This window comes from Anas platyrhynchos, chromosome 18 (assembly GCF_047663525.1).
Source record: "Anas platyrhynchos isolate ZD024472 breed Pekin duck chromosome 18, IASCAAS_PekinDuck_T2T, whole genome shotgun sequence".
Taxonomy (NCBI): Eukaryota; Metazoa; Chordata; class Aves; order Anseriformes; family Anatidae; genus Anas; species Anas platyrhynchos.
In genome coordinates this window covers 12,586,953-12,599,839 of record NC_092604.1, presented here as the reverse complement: position 1 = coordinate 12,599,839, position 12,887 = coordinate 12,586,953, and the positions used below count along the sequence as shown (strand labels likewise).

At 44.1% G+C, this 12,887-nt stretch overlaps 1 protein-coding gene across 2 annotated transcripts in view; it reads right to left on the bottom strand.

The window, feature by feature from the left end:
• Positions 1-12,887, bottom strand: part of RABGAP1 (RAB GTPase activating protein 1) — a 67,052-nt gene that overhangs the window by 52,769 nt on the left and 1,396 nt on the right. The window contains exons 2-4 of one of the 2 annotated variants that reach the window (XM_027470902.3): positions 7,939-8,140; positions 869-1,103; positions 145-349 (exon numbers count right to left, since the gene is read on the bottom strand). In XM_027470902.3, coding sequence (XP_027326703.1) covers positions 145-349; positions 869-1,103; positions 7,939-8,088 — 590 coding nt within the window. In that variant the 5' untranslated portion in view covers positions 8,089-8,140. The remainder of the gene's footprint in view (positions 1-144; positions 350-868; positions 1,104-7,938; positions 8,141-12,887) is intronic. The other variant, XM_027470903.3, reaches the window with a different exon arrangement.

Below are 12,887 nucleotides of genomic sequence, written 5' to 3'. Positions count from 1 at the left end.
GATCTCTTTAAAAAACATTTTCCACTAAAAGAAATGCTAAGTTGCTCATGACTCCTCCCAGATAAATTGGTAACTTGTTTCTGTTGCTAAAAGAAAGTAATATTAAATGCACAAAGTCAGAGTACGCTTGAATTAACTTTGTACCTCACTGTTCCTTCAGAGACATTAGGCACTGACAGAGTCACATCTAAAGAAATCTGGCACTGGCTTCGTAAGATGCACATCATTCTGAGGGCTTCCACTTCACTCCGAGGAGCATTCACAGAGGCACAGCCTAAGTAGGTGAGCTTGCTGAACACCACACTGTCCTCATCAGTCACAGGTGTAAAAGGGCTCAAATCTTCACAGTCTAGGGTAAGACACAAAGTTGAAACATAAGAAGCAAGACTACGTTTACAGCAGTAAATTAGCAGAGATTGACTAACTGCATGCAAAAAATGACTAAGGAACGTATTATAGAAAGTCAGGTCATGCCAAAATACTACAGCAAAACCTGCCTGAACGGAAGTTACTGATTGCTAACACTGCTACACAAACTCTACAATCAGTTCACTCAGACAGCTTTTCAATGAGTGCACCAATTTTCACTACAGCAATAAGATGCACGGACAAGCTAAACAAATTAGTATTTTATACAGCCAGGCAAATAACCATAGTATTTTTGCACAAGGCCAGTATAGAAAGTGTTTTCAGAAGAGACAATGTTTCAGCACATGGTAACTCCTGCATCACATAACCCGCGCTAGGTGATTATAATGGGAGAAACGGGGAAAGGTAGATGGACACAGCTGTACCTAAATCCTCCTTCCTTTCCCCAGATAAAGCTAGTTCAGAAGATACCACCAGGCATTCCCCATTTTTTTCTAACCTCCCTGGGATGGTTTCACTGGCAAACTCATTCCTGGTTTCTGGAGTCCTGCCACCGACACTGGGTTAATGGTAGAAGATGCTGAAGCTTCAAGGACAACGGGTTCTTCCCCATCGGCATCCGTCCTAATTTCTTCTCCATGGTCCCGGTCACTTGACTGATCTTCTATGGGTGGATCCATCAGCACGTCCTCAAGTTCCCTCTGCAGCTGCTGTTCGCTTCCATTCCCCACAATCTAAGAGCACAAACAGAGTTGGGACACACACACAAGAAAAAAGACTGTTCAAATGAAAAAGGAAAAAAAAAAAAAAAACAAACAGCTTTTGGGTACACGGTCATTCATTTGGCTGCCTCCACCAACCAAAACAGCAGGTAACAAATTTCATCTAGTTACAACCGTAAACACAAATTGCAATGTGAAAATGTTCCCCAGTTCAGATTCTATCCCCCTCACTTTGAGCTCCCTCTGTTAGTCTGTTAAAGCAGGAATTTCCTAGTACTACAAAGACTTACAAAAGCTTATGGCACAGGAGACTTAGAGAAGTCCACAGTTCATCAGTCTATTACAATTCTCAGAATAGTTCCAGAAAGGACCAAATACAATTAATATGCAACACAATTCATGGAGAAGATAGCAAGGTTTCACAGGAAGAGAAGAATCTGGAACAGGATTATGCCTGAGGAGCAGTGTTGGTTTATTTCCTGGCACTCATCTGCAGCCTGACCTTGCACTCGCTGAAGTCAACAGGAAAAAGTGCAGCAGCCCAGGTGGTGCGAAATTAGGTCCTAAGCTAGAAAGAGGATGAAGATATTAAGTGAGAGATGTTCAATCTTTGTGCAAAAAGACCAAAGAGCCTCCAGGTTCTGTCCCTTACAGAAGATCAGCACAGGCTGTAGCAGCAGTGGGCTATGCTAACAGCAGCACAGCCAGCAGCCACAGGGATGTGGCTTTCTCCTCTGCTCAGCTCTCCTAAGACCACGTCTAGAAGGCCACATCCAATTTTGGATTCCCCAGTGCAAGAAGGATACCCGTGAGCTGCAGCAGGTCCCAGAGAGGGGCACCAGGCTGGACAGGGAAGGAGAAAAGGCTTTGGGGGTCCCCAACAGCAGCCTTCCATAGCTGCGAGGGATGACAGAACCAGGCTCCCACAGTGCTGCACAGCAGGAGAAGGAGAGAAAGTGGCATAAAGAGCAAGATGTTCCAGCTGGATAGCAGGACACATTCCTTCACCATGAGGACAGTAACATATCAAAGAGTGTCACCCAGAGAGGCTGTGCAGTCTCCATCCTTGGACGTTTTCAAGACCTGACTGGGTGACAGCCACGACAACCTAACCTGGTCTGACCCCACACCACACAGTGCTTTGAACAGGACCTGAGACCTCCTGGTCCCTTCCAACGTGACACGGAGACCTGTGCTCTGAGCAGTCTTCCACTGGTCAGAAGCAGGCACTGTAACAAGCGATCCCACTGGAAGGATGGGAACATTTTTGTCTCAGTGGACAGGAGCTCTCTAAGAGCTTGCGTACTGAAGTCATACAAATGCAGGACACCAGTCACAGCAGCAGGACCCTGCGTTACTGCGTTCCTGCAGTTTCACAGAACCACAGAATGGCCAAGGTTGGAAGGGACCCCTGAAAATCATCTGGTCCAAGCCCCCTGCTGAGCAGGATCAGCCAGAGCACGTTGTGCAGGATGGCATCCAGGAGGGTTTGAGTATCTCCAGAGAAGGAGACTCACAACATCCCTGGGCAGCCTGTCCCTGTGCTCTGTCACCCTCACAGTAAACCCCTAAATTCTTTGCCTGTTCGTTTGCAATTAATAGGAAGTGAGTGATGCTTTACACAGGTCAGAAATTAAGTGTGGAAATTGAGTTTACTGGAAGTATTTTACCAGATGGCAGCCAGAGCAACGTACCTGATTCCAACACTTCAGCTGCTGGCTGCTGGTTGTTGTTGTTGGCACCAAAACTCGCCCTACGAGCAGATACACATTTCTATGCCCTTATGTTTCCCTAAGCTTATTGACTTAGGGCACTACATGCAAGCTAATAAAATCCAAATTGTGCAACAACCTAAAAAGACTGCCAGACAAACCTTATTAAAGAAAAGTTGGGTTCTTTCTTTTTCTCTTTAAAATAAAAGAGTTAAAAAAAAAAAAAAAAAAAAAGGAAGTGGTTAAAAGCAGGAGGAAGAATTCAGGGCAAACAGATGTCCACCCATAACACAATCTCAGTATTAAAGCAAATTCCATCTGCCTCAAAACCCACATTTCATCATAGAAAAATAAATTATCTTGAAAGTATCTGAAACAACGGACAAGGTTCTCATATTTTAACAATAAATAAACAAATAAATAAATACAGTAAAAAAAATGAACCTTTATCCTCCTGAAACTGACGCTCAAACAGAAACCAACTTTCTAGTACGTATTAAAACGTACTGATGTGCTATCTGGGATCACCTGCCAGGAGCAGAACAGCAACTGCTTTACTCAGCTGGAAACACACAGAAGCACCTTTAACCTGTAGCTAGTTACAAGCACAGATTCCCATTCCCGCCCCCCACTAATGTTAGCATTATTTTCTGTGATTCATCATAGAAGCAATGAAAAAATCTTGCACAATATGTGGTCAAAGACATAACCTCTGTAAGTATCAAGTTTATTATTCAGGTTTGTGCAGGCTTTCCTCAGAAAGCTGGTGATGATGATGGAAGATGCTACATGTTGTTTTACTGCGCCCTGTTTATGTCTTGCAGCAAACTATAATGAATCAATTAGTGTTCTACCAGCCCCACTGAAGCCTGTAACTTCTATTCTACAGGGCAGGGATTCTAAGGAACAGGAATTCCCAATTCTGGCACAAACCTGCTCCTCGCATGCTTTTGTTCACAAGGATGAAACAGAGCACAGTCTGGGGAGGGATGGTGGGGAATTTCTATCCAAAAAGAATTCAATGTTGTAATGGTCTTAACTTAAAACGCAGGTGAAAAACATTCCATCCTGTCAGGCTTACAAGACAGAACTCTGAATGCTGACCTACTGTATTAGGTACAACAAATTGTATTAAAAACTATACCTTGATACTGCCCTATAAAACATGATCTAAAAAAAAATCATAAAAGCAGCAGGGACAGATAAAACGTGAGTCCACGTTGTTTACAGTGAGACACTGAACAGGTACAGGAAAAAGAAGAAAGGGCTAGGGGAGATTTACATAAAATGCAAAGTAGCCAACAAGCAACAGAACTCAGCTCCGAGGCACTGCTTGGATCCAGTTTAACATTTAAGCTCTACATAAAGACAAGCAAAATTACTGCCTGCCTCCATATATTCTAAGATCCAAAGTAAGCCTAGATTTAACTGTTCTAACAAAGATAAATAGACAAAAATAATATGACAGCAGACATGTGAAGCCCACAGCAGCAGCGGAGAGCAGCGCAGCCCACTGAGGAGACTATCTAGCAAAAATTCTAAAAACTCCAACTCCTCATTTAAAAAGTAATGCCTCCAAGGAAGCCCTCCCGCTCAAGCCAGGCACTGCCCTCCAAAACCAACTCCAAAAGCAACATCAGTGACACTTCTGGACTGGAGGCCTCTGTTCTCACAGCTTAACAGCCAGTTGCAACAAAGGAGCTGCCTAAAGGAGGCCAAACATCCAAAGTCCAGCTGATTTCGGGTGCAGCAGAGTCTCTTACACAGCCGTAACCATCCTGTGGGGAAAGCGAGCATTAAGTGCTAACCTGTCTGAAGCTCTGCTGCAACCCCAAAACCAGTAAGATGCAGCAGGACAGAGTGCAGCAGAACCAAGGGCAGAAGGGGAGAAGAATCCAAGTGGATCTAACAAACGTCTTCATGTAGGTCCGCTTGAGATGGAAGAGAGAAACCATTTAGCCTAGACGGCGTTTCCCCCGTTTCTCACAGCACTGAAAACTAGTTTGACTTAACTTTTAAACAGTACGCAGGCTCCTTCAAAACTTCCTTTATGACAGCACAAAGGATTTATTAGAGATGTAGTTTATTCCCTTCTCCTTACTCATGCGCTGCTGGCCTCTGCTGTCAGAGAACTCGAGGAGTTAGTGGGCTCCAGAAGCAAGGCTTTTGTAAATCCAGCTCAGTCCCACTGGCAGCAAGCAAAAGCAGACACAGAAATAATACTGGAAAGCAGAGACAGCTCGCAAATGATATTTCTGCAAACATATCAGTGACAAGCCTGTTCTGTAATTGTTGAATCATGTTTTTCTATACAAAAAAGCCAAAGAAAAAGTACAAATTACAACCAACTGAAGAAAAACATGACTATTCAAAAGAAATATCCACCTGTCCAGACTTGAGAAAGACCAAGAATAAAACTGTGCACTAGTTCAGTCCACAGCACTATTACTTAAAACAACAGCTTAGCAAAGAATGCACAATGAAAGGCTCAGATTTGATCTACAAATCTGACAGCCTACTGCATTCAGCCAACACAAGCCTAAACTTCTAGCACCATCGTCAGACTGTGCTCAGCAAATGTAAACCAGCAGGATCCTCAAACTGCTCTTCTAAAGCAGCAGAAAAAAGACAAAAGCTCAAATGCAAACCTAAACTTATTTTCTGCTTTTCTTGGTGGGCTCATCAAGGCAAATGGGTTTTGACATTACAATTTAACTTAGTTCCACATACCAAAGCAATTGCTTCTCCTCGAAGAGCCCCTTCTCCCTGTTTGTCCCCGTGAAATGCATAACCTCATGCTCGTTTTGTAGTCACATTAATTTTCCATATACCACTTAAGTACTTTTACCTATCGCTGCGACAGTACTTTTAACATACCTGACAACCTTCAAAACTCCATTTATCTATTCACAAACAGGTCAATAATACAGTAAAAGTGTCTGCTGAATGGTTATCAGCAAACTAAAACCAAAAAGACATCAAGAACAGAGGTGCTTTCCAGGGCAGTATCTCTTTTCTTGTAGAACAATACCAGAAGACAATTTCTATCCTTAAGGCCAGCAAAAAGATCTGCCATTCCTGATGGTAACTGTTCTTACAACCTTACCCAGAAGAAAGAAGGTTAACAGGAAAATTCCTGCATGAGAGAACTTCCACTGCTTATCTCAGGTGTAATGCTTCCACTAACCACGCCGACTGCAGCCACTACCAAAACAGCACACGCTCCCAAACGGCAGAATATGGAAAGGCTCAAGGTGAAGCACTCTGTTCAGGGATTGTGCTCAGTCTTGGCACCAAATTCATAAAGCAGCTTATCTTTAAGACCTGTGAAGCGCTGTGACATTCAGTGCCAAGCCAGGGAAGAGCGTAACTTTCCTGTTCGGCTGTTGTTCAGCTGGAGGCAGCAATGGCAATGGCCTTTCCTCATCGAGAGGAACAGCACGCCTGCAGCCAGCATTCTGGGACTGCTTTGGAAGTAAACACAAAGAAAATTTTAGTAGTAAGTTTCGGGAGTCAGTCTGAAATTGATTAAGGATATTCTTCACAAATATTTGTGTGCTTTAATGAAGATGGCTTCGTATACAAGTCTCTTTAATGTCTGTGATTGTACTAAACAAGATACGTCCTATCAAACTATCACAACAGGACAGCCACAACAAGGCAGTCATTAGACGAACAGCTCAAACAGCTCCCTCGTGGAGCAGGGAGTGTTGCAGACTAAAGCATTTCATGTTTCCAAAGCTTCTTTAGGAATAACAAGATTGAATGAAAAATTTGGTAGACCATGTCAGTCTCCTGGGGTCTCAAATGATGCATTTTGACTTTGGGAGCTAAACCAGACACAACTTCCACATATGCGTTCTCGAGGTAAGGACCACTGTGGAGACTATTCTGAATTCTTATGTATTTATAGCTGCTGGTATATGCAGCATCTAGAAAGATAAGCACGAGGTGACAGTCTTCCAGCAGGTTTTACAGAACATCAGTTTGACTATTCAAGAAATTTTCAAATTTTTGTAGACTATCCTTCTATGATGTGAAGAGAAAAATCAATCTTCTGCAACTGCAATAAAATATAAGTGAGCATTTTTGCCAGATTAAATAAAAAATATTGAGACTTAACTCGCAGATTTAGCTGGAAGTCTTACGCAAAAGAAAACAGACACTATGGTGGCCCATCTTGTGTGGGACTCAAATCAATGCACAAAAAGCAAGTAAGGCCACTGGATGTAAAAGCAAGATGAGCTCAGACATCAAGAAATGTTCAGTAAAGTCTCTGTTCCAACTACTGCTAAGGAAAAGAGGAATGTACAGTCTACCAGCAGAACACAATTTCTTATCATCTCTGAAGACATTATTTTGAAGACACAGATGTGACCGTAGGTTTCAGCTTCTTGCAGTGGTGGAACGTCTTTCCATCTCCCACAAAGAACACACCAACTTGATTTGCTCTAGGAAATATCTGGTTTTCAACAGGTTAAAAAGACAGAATTCTGAGTGACCACCCTACTAGTGTCACTCTGCCTAAAGGCTGCTCAAATACGTACTGGAATAGAAGATTTTCTTAAGTAGACAAAAAAAAGGAAAAAGAATGACGAGGGTCTCTTTCCAGAACAGCACTTTTAAAAGCGAGAAGACGTCAATACCCTTCCAGTTCACACAAGCCTACCCACACAGGCTTGTATTCTCAGTTTCATGCCAAGTTGTTAGTTATAACTACACTTCTACGTTTCTTAAAGAGAACATTTCACATTGGGGAAAACTTTAATAATAAACTTTGAATTAACAGATACGTTCAAATCAAGTGTATGTTAATACTGCTTTCTACCTGAAATCTGTGCGGAAATCACAGCTCCAAGCTCTTGACAGTCTCTTTCATCCTAAACACTTCATGAAGGATTAAGTGAAGTGGGAAAAAAAACCCACAGGTAGCGATGGAGAAAGCTTTTACTCAAAACCTAATTATCACCTTTCACATCAGCAAAAGTAATGCAGAAACTACTGGCAAAATCAATTCTTGAATAAGCTCTCCTTTCTGTCAAGTTTTCCACAATAAAGAAGTCCCTCTTTAAGCTCTTCTAATGGTTAGTTAGGTTTAGAAGAATAGAGAACAAACTCAGGTTACTGATTCTTACCTTCAGTCCTGTTTTTTCATCATCACTACCATTATTTGTAGATGGTGTTTCATCCCCTTGCCTGGAAACCAAGACAAAATCTTCACTGTTAAGAGTGGATACCGAGTCTGATGAGACACTGATTTTTCCAACAGAAGCCTTGTCATCCATGACTTAAAAAGGAAGTTCGACTCATGAATGAGATTAAATATTTTATAAACTCCTGAAAAACAAAAATCATAAAAATACTTATATAAAACTTCATGCTAAAATGCTCAAATGTTTCTTTACAGAAACCTGTGGACTAATTAAAAAAAATAAAAGGAAAGCAACACATCTGACAGCACAACCACGTTACAACTCTCTTGCCAGCGCACACTCATTGTCCTGCTCTGGTTTTGCTAAGAAGCACACTGCTATTAGATCACTGGTTTCCACAGCTCACAGCTGGGACGTTAATAAACCTTTTTGCAGCATTTCATGACTGTGTCAGGCACCACTCTATACCCAGCACAAAGCAGGCCCTCGGAGCACCTGCTACACCTGGTGACAAGGGACTTGTCTTAGGGCCGGAACTATTCAGTCCATTTACTTTCTGAGAAAGCAGAATCCCTCTGCCTTCATCTACATTCATGCAAAGTATTTCTGTAGCTACTGGAGCACGCTGCATGTGCAGTCACATTCAACTCCCCTCCCCGAAAAAGAGTTGGATCCAACACGTGACGTTTTGCACTGAGGCTGCTCTAGAACCTCGGGCCGAACGGCTGTGAATCTGTGCTGAATCTTCTGCGCTGGAGCAACAATAAAAGATTCCAAGAAGCAGGAAGAACAGCGCAGGCTGGATCAGTACTGAGAATCGGAGTCAGCAGAGAATTTTAAAAGCTGGAACTGGCACTGAGAGGCAGCTGAAGAAAGGAACAAAAGGTGAAGTTCAGCTGCACACCTTGAACTCTACAGCACAGATTCTCAGAATCCGTGGCTCAAAACAGACGGCCGTGATAAAAGCGGCCGATTACATTTCCCAGAAACCCGATTACACCCTTATCGTGACGGCTTGGGTCTTTACTTACTCCCGAGCAGGACCAAACCCAGAGGCCTTTTCAACCTCAAGCTCGGCCTTCCACTCGGGGAGCGCTGTCCCAGCCTGGCTCCAGCAGAGCAGCGACCAAAACAAAGGCACCTGGGCTAGCCACAGGCACGGCTCATCACATTCCTCTCTGAACCAAGAACAATGCATCTGAAAATAGCAAAGCCTGCTTTTATTTCTGTCAATACCCGTCTCCGCAGCTACCAACAGGACTTGAAAATCAGCCAGGACGACAACAACATTTTTTTCCTCTGGGTTATTTTTAACCTGATTACTTTCCCAATCCAGTCACTTCGTGGTCCTGAAAACATTCAGCTGGACATCTGAAGCCGCGCGTAAGATGAATAATGGATGTGGGTTGTTCACGAGTAACAGCATACCTGTGATTACTGTCTTGCCTTTTCAATTGCACGATGTTCACATATCCCTTTCAAAACCAGTTTAAGATGCACTGGCTTTCCATGAAAGTTACTGGCTGAGAAACACAGATAGTTTGGAAAGATTTACGCGCTGTGTGTCTATGATACTACGTGCAGCTACCTTAAAGGCAGGGCATAGTTCTCATTTTTAAGTTGGTGTTGTTTAAAATGTCAGTATCAAAACAGTTCTCAAGAAGCTCCTTATCGCGCCATCTACATCATACACACATTATCTGACACTAAAATCAAATGTATTGAAACACCGAATAAAAATAAGCTTAAAACACTTAACATGCCCCCAGCTTTACTGCTTTCATTCAAACAGAGCAAACTCGTTTGCCACTCTAAGACACGAGTAGACGAGCAGGCTTTGATCACCAGCAGCGGTGAAGATCACCCAGGCAAGGATCAATTCAGCAATTTATTTTGGCACAGCGTGCCTGTCTTGAAGTGTTAATTTCACCTGCTTCCAAAGTCCTTCAGTCTGTCACCTTTCACCAGCATTAACCTCAATTAAGGAAAAATTACACTGTGCTGCTGTGTACTCCTTTTTGTGGTAGCGTGGTGGAAACACAGCACCCGTGGTCCTGGAGCACAGCTGGCTTAGCCGAACCCCCGCAGCGGTTTCACAACACAGAATTGCAACAGCAGAAGGCCCTGATTAGCCCAACTTCACCAACCTTACGTTGAGCAAAAGCCTTACTGAGATTACACAAGAAAGCACAGGAAAGGGGAGAGCGCAGGAGGTTGCTGGACGAAGCTTCTGTCCCGCAGCGACGCACCGGCAGCCTCGGCTCGGTTACCCAACCCTCTGGAATCAGCAGCAGAGGTTCATCAGATTGACACCAAATTGTGGGGTTGCAAAAGCACTGCCTTCAAATGCTAACAGCACTACAGCATTGCCTCGAGTTAACCCGAACGTGCACAAACCCTCGCTCTGCATGCGCTGTATTTCCCTGGTGCTTGGGAGCACTTTGTTTCGGGCAGATTTCCTCACGGACCGTTGTACCCGAACCAGGAAACCGAGCGCGCAGCACCCACACCCCAAAGCCCAGGAGCTTGTTAAAGCGCCTACAGAAGGGCGCACATCAAAGAGCAGCAGCAGAGCAATTACGTGTGGTAGGCTTACGGCTCCTCTGGAATCAAAAGAAGAGCCAAGGACAGGGACAGTGCTCATTAGTGCTATCTGCAGCTCCTGACGAACTGAAGCTTTCTCTGCTGGCATTTTTGGGAGTCGGGAGCGAAGACCTCCAGCCCAGCACAGGCCTCAAGCTGCAGCGTTTCCCAGAAGAAGCCAGTGTCTCATCCCGTACTAGGAAAGGGACCGGTGTGTCTCAACACGAGGAAAATGGGAGCTTTCAAGTTCAGCACAGCTTAGGACACAAACCTACACCTCAGCAATGCATTTGCCTGAAGGTGTCTTTACACCTCAATGGGAGTCAGAATGTCTGGGTAAAACGCAGACCAAGAGGCAAATTTTTATTAACTTCTTTGCTTAGCCATTAATTAAAGGGGTATCCCGGCCCCTCCCCAGGCAGAGACCATTGGAGGAGGCTGCGAACTGAGAGGCACCACGGCCGCCTCTTGGGCCACTGCCTTCAGCTCTGCTTAAAATTCTGGTTCTCAGGACAACTCACCCTCACCCTGCGCTTGCTCTCGTTGCACAACGCGTGTCCCAGAACCAAGCTCTCCTCCAGCAGCACTCTCATTTACCACCGCAGCAGCCAACCAGCTGAGGCAGCCCACCTCACTGTCACTGTTTAAGATAACGGCACACAGACAGCAAGGACACCCTGCACCGGGTAAGATCTCAAGCACCGGGAAGACAAACCTGTGAAACTTCAACGATAGTTCAGCAGATTTATAAGACATTTATCCTTTACTTTCCTACCCTTTTCCCAAGTATTTGCCACCTGGCCTGCAACTTGAGATCTAAATTCTCCTCACAAGTACTTCAGGAATGAACTTAAAAGAGCTTTGAGCCAACAGGATACAGAAGATAAAACCTTCCACCTTCCACTGCTGTGAGACACAGAGGCCTGAATGCCACCGTGAGAGCCGAGCACTCGTAACTGCGGCTGGTTTCACTCCACAGAGCGCCTGTTCTCCAGTGTTTAGGAAGTCCAAAGCCACACCAAAAGGCAGGAGAGCAGAAAATCAATGCCACAGCTGTGAGCTTTCCTGGCTGCTCAGAACAGCATTACCTTTACGGCAGCAGCGCGCTCAGCACCAAGTTTGGACGCGAACACAACACAGAACAATTTGGGGAGGGGACTCAGGGCAGGAGAGAGAAGCAGCATGAGAAGGGTGTGCAAGCTGGAGACAAAAGGTGATTTTTTCCCCATTCCGAACCTCTCGGCTTTTACCCATCAGCAGCAGCTCCTTTAGCAATCCCACGGTTAGGGCGCAGCTGATGAATGCACCAGGTACAGGAGAATGATATGGTAACGTTAATTAAATTACTGAAGATTTTAATTCAAAAAGCTACCTGAAGCAACAAAGGCAAAAAGCTCGTCATGCAGAACAAACCTCTACCCTCTACAAATAAAAACCCAGTAAGTGTAGCATTAAAAAACATGAAAAAGGAGGTAGCTTACAGCCAAGAAACTGAGGTGACTGACTCTGAACGAATTCATTCACTGAAAAATAACATTTTTTCTGGTTCTACTTCTCGGCCTTTACTTTCCTGGTTTTCAGCAGCAGCAACTCGGTGTGAGTGAAATGTGGAATTTGTTGTAGAGTTCAGCAGCTTTAAGGTACACATCCCAAAGCTGGTTTATGACGAATAAGCCAGCATCCTTTAGGATTTCTAGCTCCTTACAGGCTTTGACAGCTGTGATTCCTCCTCCTGCTCAATTCAAATGGGCCATATTTATTATTTTTATAAGTACAGCGAGTGAAAGAGTGTGGAAAATGCTACAGCACAATGCTGTCACTGCAGGCAGTCATCCAGATGTTTCTGTCTGAGCAGCCTAAGAAATTTTCAGAACAAAACCGGTGTCGCACTGACAGACGTGGGAAAGGAGCTGCAGGTCAGCTTTCCTTGAGCATATGCACAGAGCCTGGATTTTACTGCAGCTCTGGGAAAAAATCATACAAGGAAGATCAATCACTAGCAACCTTTTTCTTCTCACGTATCATATGATTAGTCTGCATAATCGCACGTTTGATCTTTACCCACCGCTCTTTCAAGGAGACAGCTACAGCTTTCCCTTCCCTGGGCAAATCCCTCTCAAAAGCACCGGGAAGTATTTTTGCACTCCAAGTGAAGCAAGAGAGGCAGTGGAACGCTGCGTGTGAAAAAACAAGATTTAGGATAACTGAAGAGAGTAATTAATTGGCAAAATAGCAACTGCAATGCTAGATTTTCTGTTCGTTTTAAAAGACTCTGACAGCCACAGATGTTCCCGCTAACCTCCAGAGACAAGCGGAAAGGTTTTTATCTGCAGATAACGCTGCCTCCG